We start from the raw sequence: 26,638 nt of genomic DNA, 5'->3' as shown, positions 1-26,638 counted from the left end.
TCTCCCCTATGGAGGAATTGGATGAAGACAGACCGTAGAGTCCGTTTTCTAATCCGATCCGATAGACGGATGGAAAATAGGGTTTCCATCCGTCACACTTTAGCAGATCCGAGCGGGTCGGATGTCGGCGGTCATGCCACCGCTGACATGCGTCGCTCCATAGACCTGTATGAAGTACCCGTTTAGGTCCGCCTGAAAAAACTGACAGGATGACTCCAGGGCTGTGGAGTCGGAGGAAATTTTGGGTACCTGGAGTGGGAGTCGGCAAACAATGCACCGACTCCAACTCCTACTAAATTTAGATTGTCGTAACATTTAGGAGTCTAAACATTTATCTACCGACTCCACAGCCCTGCCTAAAAAGGTCCTCCGCACGTGTGAAAAGGGCCTTACAGGTTTAAGGAAAGTTCCTCTGATCCTACAACCCCCACCCTGCCTACCTCATCTATTAAAATCAGATGGAACGTGAGTTTGGGATTGTATTAAAGCCTCAAAGGCTTGCTCGGTAAGCACTGCGAACGGCAACGAAAAAGCGTACAAAAAGCAGACAGTTGGCTTATTGCACTTCGTTCTTTGCCAGATGGATGAAGCCCAATGGATCAGATAAGTAGAACACACACCGACCGCACTCCACTGTGGCACTTCACATCAAAGTCAGTCTTCTCTGCAAGGTGTAACTCTGCATCCGACGCATTTCATCCACAATATGGGCTTGGTTTAGGGTACAGTGGTGTGGGGCCTGTATATTTCGCTTGGGGAGGTGGGGGATCCCGGAAGGTTGGTTGCTCCTGCAGCAATGCGGTTTTGCTAATGCTTGCCAATGGATCAGGTTATGCATACACATGGAATCAGAATTACCGGTCAAAAACGGAACACGAATACAAAAAAAAAAAAAACGAAAAATAGCTCTGATCCCAAGCAGTGCTTGTACATAATCTACAAAAAAAAAATTATTATTAAAAAATAAAAAACGGAGCTGCCTTGTGCCGACCTGCGTCTACATGTCCTTCACAACTTGTTTTGTGTCCTTCGTCCCGGAAGGTTCCCGTTACTAAAAAAGGACAAGGAATGAGAATGTTCTAAAGTGCTTTGACTTGGAGTAACGCAGATGTACCATGTTCCAAGCTTTGAACATCAGGAAGTCTTTGTCTTTACTGTGACCAGTCCAAGGAGCCCTCCAATAAGAGGAGTAGAATCGAGAGAATCATCGGTCATCTCTCTTGTCAATACCATACGTGTCTTTAGTTGGCTTGTAAAGTGCCATCAGCTTTGGAAGGACGCAGCGGAGAGGAAGAGCTGAACGAGGGGGGTGGGGGGGGGGGGCGTCACTAGTGACACTGGGCAAACGTGTGCCTTAGCAGTTCTTCAGCCGACGGCCTCAATCTGGCCTCTACAAAAATCCTTTTAAGGAAGTCCCTGGTGTGGTCGGATACGTGTGCTGGCAGCTGCGGGCTGGTGGACTGGGTGGCAATTTTAAAGATGGCGGCCATGGCCTCAAACTCCGCCCAGGGTGGTTTCTCAGTCAGCATTTCTACAACTGTGCAGGCCACGCTCCTGGTAAAAGAAAACAAAGGCATTAAATAAATAAATAAATAAAAAAATTACAAACCCCATTGCTAAAAATTTAGAAATAAAGGCGCACAATTCCTATAGGTCTCACTAAACCCATATCATTAACCACTTCCAGACCTTAGGTGTTTTTCAGATTTGGTGTTTGCAAGACTAAAACAGTTTTTTCTGCTAGAAAATTACTTAAAACCCCCAAACATTATATATTTTTTTTTTTCTAACACCCTAGAGAATAAAATGGCGGTCATCGCAATACTTTTTGTCACACCGTATTTGCGCAGCAGTCTTACAAGCGCACTTTTTTTGGAAAAAATTCACTTTTTTGAATTAAAAAATAAGACAACAATAAATTTGGCCCAATTTTTTTATATATTGTGAAAGATAATGTTACGCCGAGTAAAATGGTACCCAACATGTCACGCTTTAAAATTGCGCCCGCTCGTGGCATGGCGTCAAACTTTTACCCTTAAAAACTAGATAGGCGACGTTTAAAAAATTCTATAAGTTGCATTTTTTGAGCTACAGAGTAGCTCTAGGGCTATAATTATTGCTCTCGCTCTAACGATCGCGGCGATACCTCACTTGTGTGATTTGAACACCGTTTTCATATGCGGGCGCTACTCGCGTATGCGTTCGCTTCTGCGCGCGAGCTCGTCAGGACGGGGCGCTTTAAAAAAAATTTTTTTTTGTTTTCTTATTTAATTTTATTGATTTTATTATTTTTTACACTAAAATATAAAAAAAAAAAAAATGATCACTTTTATTCCTATTACAAGGAATGTAAACATCCCTTGTAATAGAAAAAAGCATGACAGGTCCTCTTAAATATGAGATCTGGGGGTCAAAAAGACCTCAGATCTTATATTTAGGCTTAAATGCAAAAAAAAAAAAAAGGAAAATTTGTCATTTAAAAAAATGACAGAAAAAAAATTGTCTCTTTAAGAGGCTGGGCGGGACTGACGTTTTGACGTCACTTCCGCCCAGCAGAGCTATGAGGACGGGTGGGGGCCATCTTGCCCTCACTCAAGTCCTCACTCTCCAGGCGGCAGCATCGGATCTCCTCCGCCGCTACCGACGGCTCCGGTAAGCGGCGGAGGGCGCGGAAAAGCGGCGGGAGTGGGGGGGGGGCCCTCTCCCGCCACCGATAACGGCGATCTCGCTGCGAATCCGCCGCGGAGACCGCCGTTATCGTTTACACGGCCGCCCGCTGAAAACATGGATATCTCAGTTGTGGCAGCAGCTGCTGCCGTTACTGAGATATCCATGTTTAAAAAGAGGACGTATATATACAGTGGGGGGTCCTTAAGTGGTTAAAAACGATCAATAAATATTGGATTACATGCTGTTCATACACCAGGGTTTGACAAATTTGCTTGGAATCTCGGAGCCAGCAAAAAAAAGTTAGGAGCCAGAAAACACACCCCGTCCTGACGAGCTCGCGCGCAGAAGCAAACACATACGTGAGCAGCGCCCGCATATGTAAACGGTGTTCAAACCACACATGTGAGGTATCGCCGCGATTGGTAGAGCGAGAGCAATAATTCTAGCCCTAGTCCTTCTCTGTAACTCAAACAATGCAACCTGTATCGCCTATGAAGGTTTTAAAGGGTAAAAGTTTGGCAACTCAGCACATGCTCAGTTTTCAGTGAGTTTGTATGCCAAGCATTTCCTCCCTATCACATCTGAGCAGCTCATGTGACGAAGAGACATGTGGGCATTTTCACCGTGGTAAATGACAACCCACTCTAGAGCTGCACGATTGTGAAGGGCAATGCCGATCCTGACCTCCCCGGGGGCCCTAAGCAAAACGACATGTCACATCAAAGTTGGGAAGGGGGGCTGCCGACAGCAGTAACATGTCACTTTAAAGATTAAAGTTGAGAAATGGGGGGGAAAAGGGGTGTTCTGCTGTCGGAAAAAAATGACATCTTACATTAAAGTGAGAAGCGGGGGGTGCTGACTCCTTACCTCTTCTCCCATGCAGCCAGCAAGTTGAGAAGCAGGGTGAGGGGGGCCGAAAATGACTTCTCACCAGACGGGGCCTCTAGTAATTTGGGGGGCCCTCTGCAGAGCCCTAAGCGGCTCGCATAGTGAACCTATAGGGCGGATCGGCCCTGGTGACGGGAGTCACTTTTGGGCACAGGGTGATTGAGAAAATATATCTTGGATTACTTAAAATGGGACAGTAATATTTATCCACAATATTTTAAAGGATATATGTAAAAGACTATTCTTGGTTTGATTCTGAACTCAACACGTTAATTGAAAGATCTGATCACATTGGCCTCTGTACAATGTAGGAGACGGGCCAAATTTTTGCGATTCGGCACTGTGTCGCTTTAACTGACAATTGCGCGGTCGTGCGACGTGGCTCCCAAACACAATTGGCGTCCTTTTTTCCCCACAAATAGAGCTTTCTTTTGGTGGTATTTAATCACCTCTGCGGTTTTTAGTTTTTGCGCTATAAACAAAAATAGAGCGACAATTTTGAAAAAAATTCAATATTTTTTACTTTTTGCTATAATAAATATTCCCCAAAATATATATTCCTCAATTTAGGCCGGTACGTATTCTTCTATTTATTTTTGGTAAAAAGAAAATCGACAATTAGCGTTTATCGATTGGTTTTATTGCATCTTTATTCATTATTTTTTTTTTTACTACTAATGGCGGCGATCAGCGATTTTTTCGTGACTGCGACATTATGGCGGACACTTCGGACAATTTTTGGGACCATTGTTTACTGTGAAAATGACAATTGCAGTTTGGGAGTTACCCACTAGGGGGCACTGAAGGGGTTATGTGTGACCTCATCTGTGTTTCTAACTGTAGGGGGGTGTGGCTGTAGGTGTGACGTCATTGATTGTGCTTCCCTATAAAAAGGGAACACATGGTCGATGGCGGCGCCACAGTGAAGAACGGGGAAGCCGTGTTTACACACAGCTCTCCCGTTCTTCAGCTCCGGGGACCGATCGCGGGACTCCAGCGGCGATCGGGTCCGCGGAGCTTCGGACCGGGTCACGCGCCCACGACCCACGGCTGGGCACTTAAAGAGGACGTACCTGTACGTGCTTGTGCCTAGCCATGCCGTTCTGCCGAGGTATATCTGCAGTAGGCGGTCCTTAAGCGGTTAAAGGATAGTTAACCTTGAACGTAATAATGTGACCTGACAAAATCTAATCATAGCGGGGGCAAACCCCCATCCCTAATATATGTTTAAACAAAAAAGAAAGGAGGAAAGAATGGGACTTTATATGAGGCATGCATGTCCTGTTCTGACTTGTGGCCTGTCCCCGATTTCTTAGGCCAGTAGCATTTTCCTTTCAAATTAGACTTAAAGCGGATCTCCCGCGGCTCTATCGTTTTTTGTTTTTTTTTTGCAAATTAAAATGTGTATTAGCACTGCAGTGCTAAACTCACCTATCCGGTTTTCGTCCGCCCCGCCGCTGTTATTTCAGCCATAATAAACACTTATATTCTCCTTGACGTCCCGTGGCCATCTTGGCTTTGGGCGCTCGAATCCAGCAAGGAGCGACTTCCTATTTGCGGTGGATGCTGCATGCGCACTGGCGAATGTGCCCGACGGCTGCAATGGAGAAGTTTAAAACGCCCGCCCCTTCCTTTGTTGACATCGGCGTCACTTCCTCCAAAATGAAGTTGCGCGATGTCTCATAAGAGCCGAATGTTACCAGCTCTGAGAATAGCTCCCAGCAGGCGCGGCGCAGGAAACGCCGAAAAACCCGTCAAAAACCCGAGAGGGGGCAGACCGGAACCACTGCTCAAATACAAGGTACAGATTTCACAATTAAAATGTAAATAGCCGATTCAGGCTTAGATTGGAGCGGTAGTAAGATGGAGGGCTAGTGTAAATGAGGGTGGAGATCCGCTTTAAGGAAGCACATTTTCCCCCCACGTTAGGAGTATAGACCTTCTACTGTAGGTAAGGTATGTATGCATGTATAGGGAAGGTATGTATTTTTAAAAGTCAGCAACTACAAACACTGCAGCTGTTGACTTTTAAAATATGGACACTTACCTGTCCATGGCGCCCACGATGTCCTCACCTGAAGCAGATCTGTCCCTCGGCTCTCGGGTGGGGGGCATTGCCATCTTCGGTAAGGGAATCAGGAAGTGAAGCCTTATAGCTTCACTTCCTGCACGAGTGTCGCTGCGCGATCCCACTGGTCCCTGCTGTCTTCTGGGACATGTGTGTCTCCCTGAAGACAGCGGGAGTGCCCGGACATGGCATAGATTGCCGCGGAGTCTGCTGAAAATGGCCTGGTCATTTAGGGGGTAAATCTTCAGAGGCTGAAGTGGTTAAGAGAGAAAATTCAGTTACACCAATAAAAATAATTGCTCTGTGTATTACTTACCAGATGTCTGCTTTCCGCCCATACCCTTCCCCACTGATCACTTCTGGACTCATCCAATAGGGGGTGCCGGTGACTGACTTCATACCTGTACCAGAGAGGCAGATGGTCTGCAGACGTTTGCTGGCTCCAAAGTCTCCCAACTTTACATTCCCCGAAGAGTCTCGCAGAATGTTAGCTCCTGGCAGGTAAAAGTAAAAAAAAAACAAAAAAAACATGAATGTGATGCAATACATAGTCAGTCTCAGGAAGATCATGGTTTATATGGGGACCATAAATGTATCAGTCCTTATTTGGGAGATTTCACTTTCTGCTCGGATACTACACACACACACACAAACCAAAACTTCTGCACAGTCAAGCGTTCGCCACAGGCCAGACCCACCTTTGATGTCTCGATGTACAATCATATTACTGTGCAAATAGTGCACCCCCTCCAGAATCTGGCGGGTGTACTTCCGGGTCACGAACTCTGTTAGTGCTCCATAAGCCTTGAGTTGGTCCTTTATTGATCCCTATGTGGCAAGAGAGAAATTAACACTTGGGGTTATGAACTTGAGAGTCATATAGATGGTTATAAATCATGCTGCTATGACAAATACATTTTGACAATTGTGCTTATTAACCACTTAAGGACCCCCTACCGCCGATATACATCAGCAGAATGGCACGGCTGGGCACAATCACGTACCTGTACGTGTCTCCTTTAAGCCCAGCGCCACGCTCGCAACCCGGCCCTAAGATCCGTGACAGGGCCCGCGGGACCCGATCGCCGCCGGTGTCCCGCGATCGATCACCGGAGCTGAAGAACGGGGAGAGGTGGGTGTAAAAACACACCTTCCCCGTTCTTCACAGTGGCAGTTCTGTTCCCTGATATAGGGAAAGACGATCAATGACGTCACACGTCGAGTCCTGCCCCCTACAGTTAGAAACACACATGAGGTCACACTTAACCCCTACAGTGCCCCCTAGTGGTTAACTCCTAAACTGCAATTGTCATTTTCACAGAAGTCAGTGCATTTTTATAGCACTTTTTGCTGTGAAAATGACAATGGCCCCAAAAATGTATCAAAATTGTCCGATGTGTCCGCCATAATGTCGCAGTCACGAAAAAAACAAACAAAAAAAAAAACGCTGATCGCCGCCATTAGTAGTAAAAAATAAAATTATTCATAAAAATGCAATAAAACTATCCCCTATTTTGTAAACGCTATAAATTTTGCGCAAACCAATCGATAAACGCTTATCGAGATTTTTTTTTTACCAAAAATATGTAGAAGAATACGTATCGGCCTAAACTGTGTAAAAAAAAAAAAAAGTTTTTTTTATATCTTTTTTTGGGGATATTTATTATAGCAAAAAGTAAAAAATATTGCACTTTTTTAAAAATGGTCGCTCTATTTTTGTTTATAGCGCAAAAAAAAAAAAAAAATACGCAGAGGTGATGAAATACCACCAAAAGAAAGCTATTTGTAGGGAAAAAAGGACCCCAATTGTGTTTGGGAGCCACGTTGTACAACCGCGCAATTGTCAGTTAAAGCGACGCAGTACCGAATCGCAAAAAGTGGCCTGGTCTTTGACACCAAAATGGTCTGGGGCTGAAGCAGTTAATGCATTGCCGGTGAAAAAACACGAACCTTTACAACCCACAGCATGTCGTGTGGACCCTGAACATGCACTCTTACCCCTGGCATATATTCCATGAATATGGAAAGCGTCCTCTCCTGGCAGTCCCTTAAGCAGCCATAATATTGTACAATGCGCTCGTGTAGCAGATTTTTCAGCAGTTGAATCTCGCACTCCAGAGCGTTCACCTCCTACAAAACCCATAGGTACAAAAAATGATTAGAATTTGATTTAAGTTTATGTCTGGGCAAACATTTTATAACAATATGCTGTAAACGACTACAATACACAGACTGACCTTCCATCAGACGCTCCAGAACATTACAAGCCTGGTGATGCCATCAAAAGCTTCACTACTTTGAAGACGAGGCGTTTCCTGTCATTTTTTGTTCACATGCAACAATCAGTTTTGTTTTTTTTGCTAGAAAACCCCCAAACATATACAGTAAAACCTTGGTTTGAGAGCGTTTTGCAAGACAAGCAAAATGATTTAATAAATTTTGCCTTGATATACAAGCGATGTCTTGATATAAGAGTAGCGTCACATCACAACTGAGTAGAATAGAGAAGAGAGGAGTCTCTAAGGCTGCTTTCACACTGAGGCGTGCAGCTGCGGTGACGGTATAGCCGCGCTATTTGTAGCGCGGCTATACCGTCGTATTTACAGCGATATTCGGGCGCTAGCGGTGAGGTTTTAACCCCCGCTAGCGGCCGAAAAAGGGTTAATACCGCGCTAAAGCTAACTTTTGGTGCGCTCCTGCTAGCGCACGCTTCAATGTGAAAGCCTTCGGGCTTTCACATTGAACACTACAGGGCATGATTTTTCATGCGGTATAGCAGCGCTATTTTTAGCGCTGTACCGCATGAAAAACGCCCCAGTGTGCAAGGGGCCTAAGTGTAGCAATATGGTTACATTTAATGAAGGTACAACATTTAGCAACTTATTGCCTCTCTTCTCTTTTATACTATGTAAAAAAAATGCTTTGATATACAAGTGCTTTGGATTACAAGTACGTGTCTGGATTACAAGTACGTGTCTGGAACGAATTATACTCGGAAACCAAGGTTTTACTGTATTTTGTTTTAGAACAGAGGTCCTAGAAAATAAATCTGAGGGAGAGAGGGAGGTGCCACCTAGGGGGAGAGGAGGCGTCACCTAGAAGACGGAAGGAAGTGGGACAGAAAGTACCTGTCAAAACCAGGTACCCGCTCCTCCCCCCAAAAAAATGACATGCCAAATGTGGCATGTAAAGGGAGGAGGAGAGCTTAAAGCACTTGTATATCCACAAACAAAAAAAGCCTCATCGAAGCACCAAGCAACAGCAGGTGTAAACAGGACTGTAAGCCAACCATTTTATTTAGTGACAGGAACTTTGACTGGCGTTCAGAGCGCTTTAATAAAGCATGTCCGGAGCCATGACTAAGCACTAATTGGAGTGTAAAAAGCGTAGGCTGTTTTCCCTGTGTTCTGCTTGTTTTGTAGTGCATTTTTTATAAATTTTTTACAATAAAGATAAAACCTTATGGTTTTTCTTGGAGTGCGGCTGTCCATCCCGTCTTTCCTCATATCAATTGCTTTGTGCATTGCCAGCACCCTTGATTTCCTTAACAGCTGCTGATTTTCCGAACACACCCACCTGGAGCGGTTACTACCTTTCCTATGTCCGAAGCCTTGTTTTGAAGAAAGTGTAAACTAGCCCCAAGGATGCTAAAACTTTTCAAGCCATCAAACTGTTCAAACTATCTAACTGTGGAGTAGAGAAGATTCCAGGGGCTTACAGTTGCTCAGTAGCTTACCTTACTTGTCTCTGGACTGTCTGGGTCAAACAGGACTTGTTTCACTGCCAGTTCTCTGCCAGTATCTGCGTCATAGCACAGGTACACCCTGCCAAACGCCCCCTGTCCGAGAAGTTTTCCAAGCCTCCAATTTGACGGTGCACGTGGCGCTGCAAAAAGGCACAATATAAAATCAGGGGTCAGCAATTTTTTTCCCCCCCCCCCCCCAAAGGGCCACATGAGAAACTGGGACTGCTGTGGAGGGCCTAAACGAATTCCGCGAGTATGAAAACCTATAGAAAACAACCTCCTCCATTGGTATAAGCAGGTGCTATTTTATGCACTATGGCCATAGTGCCTAAGTGGAAGTCCGTTAGGCCCTCTACCCTGTCCTTGTCAATGCTGTGACATCCTCTTTAAAAAAGCAACATACTTATCCCATTGATGCCCCAAGAACTACGAAAAAGTTTGGCACCTGTGGACAGACTCGGACTCCACTGTGGATGGACCAGAAACTAGTGGATTCATCCAATTTGACCTCCTGAGTATCTTTTCGGCTCTATAGTGAGCAGGGGTCTATACTTAAGCTGCATGGGCGGTTGTATAAGATGTAATTTGTACTCTGTTATGCACATGTGCACCAGTTAGCCAGGGTATTTCCCAATGGCAATGTTTTGCACCTATAAACCAAAATAATTTTCCAATAAAAGAGAATTTTCTAAAAAAAAAAAAAATATATAAATAAAATGTATATATAAATAAAATGTATATATAAATAAAATGTATATATATATATATATATATATATGTGTGTGTGTGTATATGTGTATATATGTGTGTGTATGTGTGTGTGTATATATGTGTGTGTGTGTGTGTGTGTGTGTGTAATAGATATAGATATATATATATATATATATATATATATATATATATATATATATATATATATATATATATATATATATATATATATATATAGTAAGGTGTTAGCTCGGTAGCAGGGGTGTGTGACCTCCTGAGTGGGTTCACTACACACTGAATTATACAGAGAGGCAGCCGTGGGTGGTTGAAAAAACAAGGGTTATGGTTTATTCTTCCATATTGCTGGAAACAAGTGCAAGCATCCAAACAGCATAAACAAAACAAAACATAAAATAAACCCTGGCCACTTGGGCCGTCTACCTTCACAACAGAGGAACCTACCTATGGAGTCTGGCACAGCCTACTGCTGGGCAGACATTGATGGTCTTCAAGCAGAAAACAATAGTCTTTTTTGATTTTTTTATCACACAGCAAAAATATCAACAACCACTTCACCTTCAGAAGTCTTCCTCAGCTCACTGCTCTCCTTAACTCAACAAGCCTCAGGATGCAGCATTCAGGAGTAATCCTCTGGACAACTTATAGAGGCCTTAATTTTTCCATTCTGAACAGCTGAAGCTATCCAACATCCTTAAACCTTTCTGGCTACCTCTGCAGCCGACACCTGATAGTAATTGGTGAATTTTCTAAACAAGGCAGAAATGTATCTCCCGTCTGACAACACCCCCAGATTTACCTGATCTCCTGTATATATATATATATATATATATATATATATATATATATATATATATATATATATATATATATATATATATATATATATATATATATATATATACACACACACACACACACACACACACACATATACATATATATATATATATACATATATATATATATATATTATATATATATATATATATATGCCGAAACAACTAATCGATTAATCGACAACTAATCGATTATGAAATTAATCGATTACAATTTTCATAATCGATCAATCGGCCAGTAACATAATGGGGTTAAAAAAATAAAAAATTAGCCCTTTATAGTACAAAAAAGCTAATCGCTACTGTAAATATTACTTTCACTGTCCCACAGTTAAAAAATGAACCCCTTACAGTAGAGATTATTTGCTCTTTTTGTACTTATTTTTGTTTTTTTAACCCCCATCCCAGGCCTGTTCACACCTCTGTTTTTTGGTGCTTTTTGCAGAAACACACTACAGTTCAGTTACATGTTTTCCTATGGGACACGTTCACATCCATGATTGTTTTTTCAGCTGCTGCGTATTTGGAAAGGGCAAGGAAGTTTTAACGCAAAACGGTGCTATTTTTTTTAGTTCAATATACTTCAATGGAGAAGCTGCATAAAAGCATGTAATGTGTTTTTATGGCAATTTCTGTTTTGTAATTTGCCCAACAACAAATTGGGCCAAAAATGTTTAAAAATGCTAATTTTTGTATTTAGGTTATTATCCAATTGAATCGAAACAATAAATCGGCCAACTAATTGGTTATGAAAATATTCGTTAGTTGCAGCCCTTATATATATATATATTTATACTAGCTGAATACCCGGCGTTGCCTGGTCTTCCTATCTTAACCTTTTGGGGAGGAAAATCATAGTAATATAAATATACCCATCTTTTATATAAGGGTGTAGGTAAGGGTTAATGCAAGTGTCATATATTTTTATTTGGCATACAAGTAATATGTGTAGCAGGTATTATTGAAATATCTCCAGGCGTACAGAAGTTATGTGGGAACATACATTTCCCATTGATTTGCATGGGACTTTAAACAAAAACCCCGACCCTCACAAATGGGGGTAGTTAAGGGATAAATTAACTATCCTATAGTTTAAGTGGACATATAAGTAACATGTGACCAAGTGTTATCGAAATATCTACAGCCGTTTGGAAGTTATGAAGTAACATGTATTTCCCATAGAGTTGAATGGGACTTTAAAGAAAAACCCCGACCATGGCAAATGGGGGTGGGTAAGGGTTAAACCACCTATCCTATGTTTGTTGCTGACATATAAGTAACCTGTGTGCCAAGTTTCATGTTAATATCTTTAGCCGTTTGGACGTGATGCTGGAACATACACACATACATACACACACACACACACACGTTAAGTTATATATATATTAAATAGTAGGTACGACCCCCTCCCCATAGCTGTAAAATAACAGCCAGACGGGCCATTTTTAACAAAAGGTGCAGGATTTAATAAGCGGCACCATTTGTCAGTCTTTCCCAACCGTGTGTAATGCACGCTATTTGCAGCGCAGTAATGCAGCATTATAGGATTAAATCAGGTGGAAGAGGAGGAGATATAACACCTCCTCGCTGCCTGTCAAATGTCCTCACTGGAAGGAGAGACCCTATGATCGGTAACAGTAGGGATTTCTGCAGATCCTGCCTTGGAGTGAAGAACAGCTGCACTGCTCCTGGGGTTTGCAGGGTACAGGCGCCAACACAGGAAGAACAGGTGGCAGAGTGGCGGGAGAGCGTCGGGACATCTCCTGGGCAACTCTCTTCCATCAGAAGCAACACACCCCGCTGTACTGATCAAGTTCTTGAAGCTCTCCACACAGACATCTGTCAAAGTTCCTCTCTGAGCCTATCAGCTTCCTTATGCCTCGTTTCCACTGAGCGGATCAGTTCGGTACGGTACGCTATTTTGGGGGTTTCCATTATGAAAGTGTGCCATAAAACCGAACCGTACCGCACCATTCTGGGTCCTGCTTCAGATGTGGGGCCATAGAAAATGGAACGGTTCCATTAGGGCGGAGATGCAATACATTCCACTGATTGGTGGACGCGCTAGGCGTTTTTTCTAAATCCTGTATGGTCCCCGACAGTCCGATTTGCAGTGGAAACGCTCACCAGAATAGACCGGTCCATTCTAACCGTTCCAAATTTACTGACCCGAACCGTTCCGTTCAGTGGAAACGAGGCATTAGTGAGGAATCGCACAGGCTCGGAGAGACACGCAGGGCTAGATAGGGACAGCTAAAGTGCTGGATGTGGTCCTGGGGCTGCAATCTGCCCAGGACTGAAATAAATGGTTAATGGCCACTGCAGCAGGGCTGTGGAGTCGGTAGATAAATGTTCCGACTCAGACTCCTCAGTTTTATGTACTTCCGACTCCGACTCCTCTGTATTAATATGCGAATGTATTTTATACATTCCTTGAGGGAAAGAAACGCAACCTACCACAGGACTACTGGCTGGGAAGCCAACAGTCTACTGTATTGCACAGTTTAAGCAAAAGACAAACACAATGAAAACAATCAAGTGGCTGGATAGTAGCAGCAGGCATAAACATCAGGAACAGGATCTTTACCAGTTCAAAAATACAAACCACATTATTTGGTTGTTTTAGAACAAAAACAAAGCTTATCTATAATGAACCAAAAACAAAATCTGTAAAACCTAGAAATGGTTTATATTAATCTTGAAATGTAGTTATAGGCTTAGCAAATGCAAATCAATTCAATGTAGAGTTCTAAGGAAGAGAATTGCCTCTGCCAGATCCTCTTTCATAGAGGCTCTTAAGTCAGACTTTATTATTTTTAGGGCTGAAAATAATCTTTCGACACTGACTTGGGTAGGTGGCATTGCAGTAACTATTCTGGCCACATCACTAACGATCTCTGGATAAACAAGGATGGCTTCTTCAACAGTAAGTTTTGATGAGCGATCATACTTTTCAACTTCTTTTAGTGCTTTATAAAACTCCTGTTGGAATTTTTTTATTTGGACACTTACTGGTTCTCTAACATGCGTTCCCTGTAAAAGCAGAACACAACACTATGGAAAGTATGAGTATTGCAGCTCCTAATTGTGTGTTGCGTGCCATATAGTGAAGCACATGAAAAGCGCGCTTCTTCACGGTCACTTAACGTGTTCGTTTTGCGGTTACGTGAGGCACTGCATGCATTGGTCTTTATTCTTACAGTAGAGAAGTCATTAATTATAACTTTTTGTGAATTGGGACATTTAAACTTGCTTTTTTTTTTTTTTATTCCAATCTAAATTTAGTAGGAGTCGGAGTCGGTGTCGGTGCATTTTTTGCCGACTCCGACTCCAGGTACCCAAAATTTCCCCCGACTCCGACTCCTCGACTCCGACTCCACAGCCCTGCACTGCAGTTGTATCTTTATGAAACAATATCACCATTTTAATATCCAGGAAGCACAAGAGGTGGTATAAAATCCAATGGAGAACTTACATCGACTGGGTGGACTTATATCCATCACGGACAAGGTTGGATTGTCAATGTCGCTCCCTCTTCTCCTTAACCGGTTGTCCTCGTATTCTGGTGTAAAGACGCTGCTTCCGCTGCTGGTGCTTAGGGAGTGGTCTGTGGGGCTAAAGCTCACCGGGGAACGGAAGTTGGTCCCTTGGGTTCTTCTGGCCCTTGGGAAGGTTTTCCTGCCTGAAAATGGACATCAAAAAGGTGTATTGGTGGGGCAACAGACACAAACAGGAGGGGTGAGGTTCTTAGATCTGGAACGTAGAGGCAGATCTCCATCAGCTGGGGTATCCTTGGGGACTTTTTAAAGTTTAAAGTTAGCTAAATACACGCAATGTAAGAAATGTCTCACAGTATGTTTTCTATATAAAGCAGCCTGAGTAGAAAAGCCTATGCCCTGCCAGAATGCAGCACAGAAGGATCCTTGCTCTTGGTCTGGAAGTAATTTCTTAGCAGAAGTGCCAACATGCCCCTTTGCTGAGTCGGACCCAACTGCAATCAGCAAAGTTCATATTCCTGGTTGACAGGAGAGCTCTGACTCAGCAGAGGGGCATCAAACCTCATCAAAGAAGCCACTACTTCAATACAGAGGGCAAGGGTCCTCTACAGCAGTCCCCAACCTTTTTGGCCCCAGTTTCACAAAAGGCAAATTTTCCCAGGGACAGGGGGTATTCACAGAGGGCCAGATTCTCGTAGTTTTCCCGCGGCCGTAGCGCAAGCCATTTACACTACGCCGCAACTTACTGGAGCAAGTGCCATATTCCTCAAGCACTGCCTCCGTAGTTTGCGGCGGCGTAGTGTAAAAGGCCCGGTGTATCTCCGCGTAATTCAAAGGGGGCGGCTTATATTTAAATTAAGCGCGCCCCCGTGTCGATCAAACTGCGCATGCGCCGGGCTAAAAATAGCCCCGTGCGCATGCTCCAGTTCTCGACGGAAAACGTCAATGACGCCGACGTGTGCGTCATTGACGTAAAGTCGTATTCAAGAGCGACTTACGAAAACGATGTACCCGACGGGAAAAGACGACGCGGACCCGACGCCATACTTAACATGGCATACGTGGGACTGGCGTAAGGTTACCCCTCATATAGCAGGGGTAACCTTACGCTTACGCAAACGACGGTTACGCGACTTCGTTCGGGAATCGGCGTATCAGGCTCATTTGCATAAACAAATGAGACCTGAACGTAAACGCCACCTAGAGGCCGGCGGCGAATTACATTTAAGATCCGACAGTGTAAGTGACTTACACCTGTCGGATCTACAGCGTATCTATGCGAAAATGATTCTAGGAATCACTCACATAGATACGCGAGTCAAAAAACAGATACGACAGAGTTTTCTGAGATACTCCGTCGTAACTCTTCTGAGAATATGGCCCAGAGTCTGTACTCTGCAGTCTATATGTACTCTACAGTCCTCCACTTTACATTAAAGCAACAGGGACTAAACTGTAAAGCGGGCATTGTGATGTAAAGGGGCAGTGTAATTATTACAGTGCAGACCCCTTTTCATCACAGTGCCCCTACAGTCTGCCCCCCGACCCATTTACCCAGGAAAATGGTGACTTGTTCAATACTTACTTTTACCCGCTTTATGTTATTTTTTTATTTGCCATTATTTTCCCCCGTGAAAGTGGAGTTACCCTTTAACCACTTAAGCCCTGGACCTTTAGGCAGCTAAATGCCCAGGCCAGGTTTTGCGATTCGGCACTGCGTCGCTTTAACAGACAATTGCGCGGTCGTGCGACGTGGCTTCCAAACAAAATTGGCGTCCTTTTTCCCCCACAAATAGAGCTTTCTTTCGGTGGTATTTGATCACCTCTGCGTTTATTTTTTGCGCTATAAACAAAAATATAACAAATATCCCCCAAAAACATATATAAAAAAATAAAATTTCCTCAGTTTATGCCGATGCGTATTCTTCTACCTATTTTTGGTAAAAAAAAAAAAAAATCGCAATAAGCGTTTATCGATTGGTTTACGCAAAATTTATAGCGTTTACAAAATGGGGTATAGTTTTATTGCATTTTTATTAATATTTTTTTTTTACTACTAATGGCGACGATCAGCGATTTTTTTCGTGACTGCACCACCCGCTAGAAGGCAAGGACGTACATGTACGCCCATTTGCCTGTACGTGCCATTCTGTGGACGTACATATACATGCGGCGGTCGGGAAGTGGTTAAGCTGTTGCACACAATTTGTACCTGGAAAGTATCTCCCCCAATTTACACTGAAAGCTCACTTTGGTTTTATTTAGGGCAGGGATCCTCAAACTACGGCCCTCCAGCTGTTGTAGAACTACACATCCCATGAGGCATTGTAGCACATTGACATTTACCTACATGACTAAGCATGATGGGAATTGTAGTTCCTGAACAACTGGAGGGCCGTAGTTTGAAGACCCATGATTTAGGGTATGTCTGCCGTGAGGTCCACACTACAATCAAGGTACGCCAAGGTATTCCCCAACTAGATACTGTCCTCCAGGGCATTTCCTAGACAGTAAATACTTTCATTGCTGAACAAATTGTTTGTTTACAATACACAAACGTATGACAGCGCCAGATAGTATTGAACAAATTTCATGTTTACAACACACACAGGCGCACGCATGATGGTGCCAAATGTTGAACAAATGCTTCCAGCTACAGCAAATGCACAAGGAGTTATTGAAAGCTGAACTGCACAGTTTCCATATTGTGCAATCAATCAGCGGGTACAACATGCTCAGCACCCGTCACAACCTGCCCACAGCCACTGATTGGCAGCAATGTGAATAGCTTCTCATGTCAGCACAGTAATTTTGTGTCTCAGATACACAGATAACTACCCTGGAGGTCAGCCTGCATAGACGCCACCATGTCATGTATTCCCATACCCATGGGAAATGTAGCTCCTCCGCCAACCCCCCATTAGAGCAAAAGATCCTTCTGCAGTCCCCTGGAACAATGCATTTTTCTTTGATGGGTTTTTGTGCGCCCGCCACACCCCTCAACAAGTGCCAGGAGCTGAAGGGAAAATCCTGCCAAAAATCAGATCTATGCTCTCTCTTACCATCACTGTAATCCTGGTGTAGATAAGACACGTGGTATCTTCGTGGGTAGGTGCCGCCTTTCCCAAATTTTTCGAACACTGGAATGTCATATTCTATGGGAGGAACAAAACAAAACAAATCTAAAATAACAATAAAGACAAAGCTACAGAGGAAAATAAAAAAACACATACATGGCAATCAACTGAATCTCTCTTGATATATTTTATTACCATTGTGACAGAAAACGTGTAAAGGTCACTTGGAGCAAGGACAAAATAAACATGTTGTAAAGGGCAAAGAAAAAGAAAGAAAGAAAGAAAGAAAGAAAGAAAGAAAGAAAGAAAGAAAGAAAAGAAGGAAGATGCATTAAGGTGAAAAAACAAGGGTTTACAACCCCTTTAACCACTTCCTGACGGCCGTACGACTTTATATGGCCGCAGTGTGGATCTTAATTGCCGGGTGGTCGTCTATATACGGCCTCCGGCCACTGGGGGGCGGTGCGCGTGTGCCCGTCGCATCACTGAGATGCCGATGCGAGTGCCTGGCGGCCGCGATGTCCTCCTGGCACTCGCGATCAGCGGTTACAGAGACAAGGACATGGATCCGTGTGTGTAAACACACAGATCCACGTCCTGTCAGGGAGAGAGGAGACCGATCTGTGTCCCTTGTACATAGGGACTCAGATTGGTCACCTCCCCCAGACACCGCCCTCCTCCACAGTTAGAAACACTATGCAGGGTACACATTTAACCCCTTCCTCACCCCCTAGTGTTAACCCCTTCAATGCCAGTCACATTTATACAGTAATTAGTGCATATTTATAGCACTGATCGCAGTATAAATGTGAATGGTGCCAAAAAAGTGTCCGATGTGTCCGCCATAATGTCGCAGTCCCAAAAAAAATAAATAAAAAAAAAGGCAGATCGCCGCCATTATTAGTAAAAAAATAAATAATAATTCTGTCCCCTATTTTGTAGGCGCTATAACTTTTGCGCAAACCAGTCGCTTATTGCGTTTTATTTTTACCAAAAATATGTAGAAGAATATGTATCGGCCTAGACTGAGAATTTTTTTTTTGTTTTAATTCGGCTATTTATTATAGTAACAAGTAAAAAATATTGAATTTTTTTTCTAAATTGTCGACCTTTTTTTGCTTATAGCGCAAAAAATAAAAACCGCAGAGGTGATCAAATACCACCAAAAGAAAGCTCTACATGTGGGGAAAAAAAGGACGCCAATTTTGTTTGGGAGCCACGTCGCACGACCGCGCAATTGTCAGTTAAAGCGACGCAGTGCCGGAAGCTGAAATTTCACCTGGGCAGGAGGGGGGTATATGTGCCCAGTAAGCAAGTGGTTAAGAAAAAAAGGAAGAAAGAAGAAAAAAAGAAAAAAGAAGAAAAAAGAAGAAAAAAGAAGAAGAAAGAAGAAGAAAAAAGAAGAAAGAAGAAGAAGAAAGAAGAAAAAAGAAAAAAGAAGAAGGAAGAGAAGAAGAAGGAAGAGAAGAAGAAAGGAAAGAAGAAGAAGAAGAAGAAGAAGAAGAAGAAGAAGGAAAGAAAGAAAGAAAGAAAGAAAGAAAGAAAGAAAGAAAGAAAGAAGTAGTAGAATCAATACACGTAAAAAAATAATAATAATAATAATAATAATAATAATAATAATAATAATAATATATATATATATATATATATATATATATATATATATATTTCCAACAGAGGTACGAAAAGCAACCACAGACTGCTAGTGAAAAGGAAATCTGTAAAAACAATATCAGGGCTTCCTATAAAGATGAAATTTCCACTTGCCAATCTGAAAACTGATCTTTCTTTTCGCACAGCTTCGCTATCATCGCCACCAGCATAAGGCGGCATCTTGTACTTGGCAGTGGCAATATGTGTGTCTCAGCTCAACATTAAAGCCCAGCTGCTGCATATATGTATACAGCTGGGGGGTGGGGGGACAGGTTAAAGTCGTTGTAAAAGCACAAGTTTTTTTTACATTCATGTAGTCTATGAATGAAGGTAAAAAACCTTCAGGAGCATCTCCCCTCTCCCAAAAATAAGGTACCAAAGCCCCCTCTTGATCCATCGCTCTCCACGAGCGCCTTGCCTCTCTGGGACTCGTACTCCTGATTGGCTATTGCCAGCAGCTATGATTAAGCGCCCATCTCTAATGTGATCATACGTGACTACTCGGATTTTATCCGACTTCAATAAAAGGTGTCTCAATGGAGTGCTGCTGTCCAGCCATTTTATGTTCTTTTTAAGGCGGGAGCCAACCCGCTGCTGTCAATCACAGGCAGCGAGCCAATCAGGAGATGGAGGGGGTGGGGGCCGAACCGTGGCTCCGTGTGTGCATGGACTCCTTCCTCTTATTGGGGGCACCCAATAAGAGGAAGGAGCCAGTAGCACCGGCGAGGGAACCGAGAAGAGGAGGATCTGGGCCACTCTGTGCAAATCCATTACACAGAGCTGGTAAGTTCGACATGTTTTTCTGAAAAAAAATAAATAAATTAAAGCTTTACAATCCCTTTAAATATGGGAATGGGGAAAAGATCCGCTTTATTTCATGCACAGTGATAATATCAAACCATAATACAATCAGAAAATTCACTAAACATTAACCTGACCTTTTCCTTTCAGCTATCTCATGTGAAAACTATTTTAGTGACTGTGCGAGAGAGCGGACGCTAATCAAGGTAAAAGCCTCACCTGAGAACTCCTGGTAATTGTCAGGGTAGCTCTGAGCCCTGGGCATCCTGGACTTGTGGTAGATTTCACTATAAGAAACAAGAAGTTGAAGAGGCTCCAGTTTGGCTTATACCGTTTAATGCCAAAATATTTTAACCACTTGCCCACCGCAGTACGAGAAAATACATCCTCGACTTTGTGCGGTGATATCTGAATGATGGGTGGAGCTACAGGCATCATTCAGATATCACCGTCTTCAGCCGGCGATTCTGTGCACAATAAGAATTATCAAAGCGGCAGTTCCACCACTTGATCGTTCTTATAGGCAGCGGAAGGGGACGTCCCCCCCCCCCCTCTGGCCGCCATACGGTGCTTCTCCGGGCTCTCCCGTGCCATCGGGGGCCCGGAGAGCGAATCGCCCGGCGCTCGCTGAAGAACCATAGAGATGATAGGTGACCAGACGGTCACAGTCATCTCTATGACCGTCGGAGGCCCGGGCGCAACGTTATGACGTCACGCCCGGTACCCAGAAGTAAACAACTATGGAGATTTTGAAGTACCGAAGTTTGGCGCCATTCCATGAGTGTGTGCAATTTTAAAGCATGACATGTTAGGTATCGATTTGCTCGGCGTAACATCATCTTTCACATTATACAAAAAAATTGGGCTAACTTTACTGTTTTGTTATTTTTTAATTCATAAAACCGTTTTTTCCCCAAAAAAAGGTGTTTGAAAAATGATTGCGCAAATACCGTGCGAGAAAAAAAGTTGCAATGACTGCCATTTTATTCCCTAGGATGTCTGCTAAAAAATATATATATATAAATGTTTGGGGTTTCTGATTAATTTTCTAGCAAAAAATTTGTGATTTTTACATGAACGAGAGAAGTGCCAAAATAGGCCCGGTGGTCAAGTGGTTAATATAATAGAATATAATTTTTTTCCTACACAACACTTACCCGTCTAGAGGGCTATCAAGAGATGGGCAGCTGCCAGAGCCAGAGTTTTCAGGACTGCTCAGGGATAAAGGGTCCAACATCTGTAGATCAAAAATAAACCAGTCCTAAAGAAATGTACTTTTTTTTTTTTTTTTTGTTTTGATCTGCATCACACAAACATGCAATTTATCCTGTATCATTCCACATTAGACCGGTGTGTGCTGCTGGAGGATTCTGCACCATTCAATACTTCACGATTGCGTCCAACTGTCTCCACTCTTCTCCCCACCTCACACAGAATTCTAAGGATCGGAACCCCCCCCCCCCCCCCCCCTAATAAACACATCACTGAAATACACTTTCCTGCTGCAGGATGTGGTTCCTTCCACTATCTCATTCCAATGTCCTATATCTGTCTCTGTGCAGTTGGAGCAATCATCTTCTATCTCTCATCTCTTGTAATATTCTGTTCAGCAGCAGGATGGGGATCCTTCCACTATCTCACTACCATTTCCTAAACAGGTCCGTGCAGTTGGAGCAATCATCTCCCATCTTCTCATTTCCTGTAATATTCTGTTCAGCTGCTGCATTCGATTGGGAAGAGATGTCGATTGGGCTTCACATGCCCACAGAAACGGCCACAACGGGAGGGAGAATACATTCAGTAAGTGATTTATATTGTTAATAAATATTTAAAATGGTTGTAAACCCTTACAGACCACTTTGACCTACAGGTAAGCCTAGATTAAGGCTTACCTGTAGTTCCAAGAAATATCTCCTTAACCACTTAAGGACCGGACCAATATGCTGCTAAATGACCCAAGGGGTTTTTACAATTCGGCACTGCGTCGCTTTAACAGACAATTGCGCGGTCGTGCGACGTGGCTCCCAAACAAAATTGGCGTCCTTTTTTCCCCACAAATAGAGCTTTCTTTTGGTGGCATTTGATCACCTCTGTGGTTTTTATTTTTTGCGCTATAAACAAAAATAGAGCGACAATTTTGAAAAAGATGCAATATTTTTTACTTTTTGCTATAATAAATATCCCCCAAAAACATATATAAAACATTTTTTTCCCTCAGTTTAGGCCGATACGTATTCTTCTACCTATTTTTGGTAAAATAAATCGCAATAAGCGTTTATCGATTGGTTTGCGCAAAATTTATAGCGTTTACAAAATAGGGGATAGTTTTTTTTTTTTTTACTACTAATGGCGGCGATCAGCGATTTTTTTCGTGACTGCGACATTATGGCGGACACTTCGGACAATTTTGACACATTTTTGGGACCATTGTCATTTTCACAGCAAAAAATGCATTTAAATTGCATTGTTTATTGTGAAAATGACAGTTGCAGTTTGGGAGTTAACCACAGGGGGCACTGAAGGAGTTAGGGTTCACCTAGTGTGTGTTTACAACTGTAGGGGGGTGTGGCTGTAGGTCTGACATCATCGATCGAGTCTCCCTATAAAAGGGATCACTCGATCGATGCAGCCGCCACAGTGAAGCACGGGAAGCCGTGTTTACATACGGCTCTCCCCGTTCTTCAGCTCCGGGGAGCGATCGCGAGGGGGCGACTAGTCCCAGATCGCTCCTGAAGCCACGGGAACCACCGCATGTACCGGGGGGGGGGTCCCGATCGGACCCCCGACCCACGTCCAGGCAGGGACGTACAGGTACGCCAATGTGCCTATCCGTGCTATGCATACTAGCTCATTATGCCTTTGTCTTGCAGGGTTTTGTTTTTTCCACAACATAGGGTTTACTCCCTCTTTAAAGAAACTTTAGCCAACTGTTATTGTATTTAAAGCGGAGGTTCACCCAAAAAACAAGTATATAACATTACATTCAGTATACCTCAAACATGTACAGTATGCTGTTTTTTTGGGGGGGTGTACATACGGTATTATCGGTATTTTCCTCCCGGCTTCCGGGTACTCGCTCCCGCGGGAGTGGGCGTTCCTTCGCCCATATGATTGACGTGCCTGAGAATAACTCCCCCCGGCGGATAAGGCGCGTCACGACTTTCCGAAAGTAGCCGAACCGCGAGTCGGCTCTATACGGTGCCTGCGCACCGACTAGGAGCCGTGTAGAGTTGACTGCGCAGGCGCCGTATAGAGCCGACTCGCGGTTCAGCCACTCTCGTAAAGTAGGCACGTCAATCATATGGGCGAAGTCCCAGATGACATTGCGGCACTGCACAGGAATGCCCACTCCCGCGGGAGCGAGTACCCGGAAGGAAAATACCGATAATACCGTATGTACACCCCCCCCCAAAAAAACGGCATTCTGCACATGTTTGAGGTATACTGAATGTAATGTTATATACTTGTTTTTTGGGTGAACCTCCGCTTTAACCACTTAAGCCCCGGACCAAAATGCTGCCTTAAGACCCAAGGGGTTTTTACAGTTCGGGACTGCGTCGCTTTAACAGACAATTGCGCGGTCGTGTGACGTGGCTCCCAAACAAAATTGGCGTCTTTTTCCCCCCACAAATAGAGCTTTCTTTTGGTGGTATTTGATCACCTCTGCGGTTTTTATTTTTTGCGCTATAAACAAAAATAGAGCGACAATTTTGAAAAAAATGCTATATTTTTTACTTTTTGCTATAATAAATATCCCCCAAAAACATATATAACATTTTTTTTTCCTCAGTTTAGTCCGATACGTATTCTTCTACCTATTTTTGGTAAAAAAAAAAATCGTAATAATCGTTTATCGGTTGGTTTGCGCAAAATTTATAGTGTTTACAAAATAGGGGATAGTTTTTTTGCATTTTTTTTTTTTTTTTACTACTAATGGCGGCGATCAGCGATTTTTTTCGTGACTGCGACATTATGGCGGACACTTCGGACAATTTTGACACATTTTTGGGACAATTGTCATTTTCACAGCAAAAAATGCATTTAAATTGGGTGGGTTGAGTATCCCCAACTTATGGCTATACTATCTCTCAGCCAGATATACACAACTCGCACAATGGTATGCCCCTTCCAATCATATCCCGTGGCTAGATTTTGAGGAACAATCTGTCCTACCGTTCCACCTCCAAGGCCTTCTATGGTCCAAATCTATTAAAACTCAAAGAATGGGCCACCTTAACAGAGTGGTACATCAGGACCTACTATTGTGGCACAGACATAAACATAAATTTAACATCTCTTCAGAGATCTCCCCCCTAGCTTCCTTCCTGGGGGACCCCCTATTTACCCCCCCTGACATACACACTAACCAATATGCTGTTTGGCAACTCCTCAATCTGTCTAACCTAAAAGCATTCACCAAAAACAATACCTTTCGCACATTCTTAGATTTACAAGCAGAATATAAACTTAAAGATACCGAACTCTCAGACTACAATAATATCAAACTATTCTATCAAAAAAACTTTTCTCTTATCCTCCAAACCCCCTTCACAACATTTGAAAAGATTTGTCTTACTTCTCCTCGAGATAGGGGCTTGATATCCAGAATTTATAGAGACCTAAATGAACACAACCTACCAGACAAAACACGCCAAATGTTGCAATGGGAATCAGATCTTGATGAATCCTTCTCTACTGATCAATGGGATAGCATGACAAACAACCTAAGAAAATGCACCAAAACAACCTCTATTAGGGAATCTGCTATAAAACTTCAATATAGATGGTACCTCACCCCTGACAGAATTAATACATTCTATCCTGATACCTCTCCCTTATGTTTTAGAGGTTGCTCAGTACAGGGTTCCCTCATACACACCTTCTGGGATTGTACACACCTCAAAAATACATGGCAACAGGTCAGTATCAAAATAGAACAAATAATAGGTAAAAGAATAGATCTGACACCTAAAATGTGTCTCCTTTTTTATCCTATCCCTGACATTCCTATAGCCCACACCAGGCTAATACACACCTTGCTCACTTCAATACACTGGGCTATAGCTCTCAACTGGCGTTCCTCTACTATACCATGGTCCCAAATTATGGATCGTATGTTGTCCATCAAACTAGCAGAACGCATCCACCACACCTTATATGATACTATGGACATCTACGATCAGAAATGGAAACCGTGGGACCTATCTCTGCTGATTCATTAAAGTAAGATGTGAGCCTGTTATTCCCCCCCTCCTTTTTTTTTTTTTTTTTTTTAACCTCCTCCTATCGGCCATAAAATTATTTCATAAGATTCTTACTTCACGGTATACTGCTTCCGGGTGACCTTTTATACATACAATGTCCTACTTTTCCACCTCCCGAATAACTGCTATGCTTATGTTTCATAGTTACTTACTGCTGATGAGTATATGTGTGTATATGTATAGGTATATATATTTACATTTTTATTTATGTACTTCTTGCCAATGTACGTTAAATCTGTATTGAGACTTATTTTTCAATAAACCGTTTGTAAACAAAAAATAAATTGCATTCTTTATTGTGAAAATGACAGTTGCAGTTTGGGAGTTAACCACAGGGGGCGCTGTAGGAGTTAGGGTTTACTTTGTGTGTGTTTACTAGTGTAGGGGGGTGTGGCTGTAGGAATGACGTCATCGATCGTGTCTTCCCTATAAAGGGAATGACGCGATCGATGAGCCGACACAGTGAAGCACGGTGAAGCACGGGGAAGCTGTGTTTACATACGGCTCTCCCCGTTCTTCAGCTCCGGGGAGCGATCGCGACGGAGCGGCTATAAACGAATAGCCGCGCCGTCGTCCCGGATCGCTCCTGAAGCCACGGGGACCGCCGCATGTACGGGGGGGGGGGTCCCGATCGGACCCCCGACCCACGTCAAGCAGGGCACGTATATATACGTACATGTGCCTGCCTGTGCCATTCTGCTGATGTATATGTACATGAGGCGGTCCTTAAGTGGTTAATTACTACTAATGCTAGGATCCAATTTTTTTGGGCCGGCACTCCGCTTTAACAAAACTTCTCCTGCTGTAGGGTACAATTTGTCACAAAGCAAGAGAATTTGTTAAAGCTTAGCAACAATGATAAGAAGCTTACCTGGTCCATGCTCTCTGGAATGAACTCCCCTTCACTGTTAATGCTGGTAAAGGAACCATTTCGAACAACATGGTGCAGTTCCTCTGGAATGTATCCTGGCGGAGGGGAACTCCGATCCCTAGTAACTATAAAAAGCATAAAATCTTAAAAAGAGAGGAATTCTAAACAGAAATGCAAACATCTTCCCTTACTGCAGTGATGCATTAAACATTTAGTTGTGTTCTAAAAAAAATAATAAAAATAAAAAATAAACAACAACAACAAATACTAATATACTGAATATCAGTTGTTAGCCAAGTATGGTTTCCATACTGGGCATTTTCTTCCCTTTCCTGCCCAGACCAATTTTTAGTTTTCAGCGCTGTTGCACTTTGAATGACAATTGCGTGGTCATGCAACACTGTACCCAAACCAAATCTTTATGTTTTTTTCCCCCCACAAATAGAGCTTTCGTTTGGTGGTTTTTGATCATCTCTAAGGTTTTTATTTTTTGCGCTATAAACAAAAGAAGAGCGACATTTTTTTTTTTAAAAAAC

At 43.0% G+C, this 26,638-nt stretch overlaps 1 protein-coding gene across 2 annotated transcripts in view; it reads right to left on the bottom strand.

The window, feature by feature from the left end:
- Positions 1-343: 343 nt before the first annotated feature.
- The window catches only part of MAP3K2 (mitogen-activated protein kinase kinase kinase 2), a 77,431-nt gene continuing 51,136 nt past the window's right edge, over positions 344-26,638 (bottom strand). For both annotated transcript variants that reach the window (XM_040358221.1, XM_040358222.1), the window contains 10 exons: positions 26,103-26,227; positions 21,125-21,204; positions 20,187-20,254; positions 17,499-17,591; positions 14,415-14,621; positions 9,363-9,511; positions 7,625-7,756; positions 6,325-6,454; positions 5,943-6,120; positions 344-1,554 (listed from right to left, as the gene is read on the bottom strand). In XM_040358221.1, coding sequence (XP_040214155.1) covers positions 1,329-1,554; positions 5,943-6,120; positions 6,325-6,454; positions 7,625-7,756; positions 9,363-9,511; positions 14,415-14,621; positions 17,499-17,591; positions 20,187-20,254; positions 21,125-21,204; positions 26,103-26,227 — 1,388 coding nt within the window. In that variant the 3' untranslated portion in view covers positions 344-1,328. The remainder of the gene's footprint in view (positions 1,555-5,942; positions 6,121-6,324; positions 6,455-7,624; positions 7,757-9,362; positions 9,512-14,414; positions 14,622-17,498; positions 17,592-20,186; positions 20,255-21,124; positions 21,205-26,102; positions 26,228-26,638) is intronic.

This window comes from Rana temporaria, chromosome 6, assembly GCF_905171775.1.
Source record: "Rana temporaria chromosome 6, aRanTem1.1, whole genome shotgun sequence".
NCBI lineage: Eukaryota > Metazoa > Chordata > Amphibia > Anura > Ranidae > Rana > Rana temporaria.
Note: the sequence above shows the minus strand (reverse complement) of the source record. Positions and strands in the feature narration are given on the sequence as shown.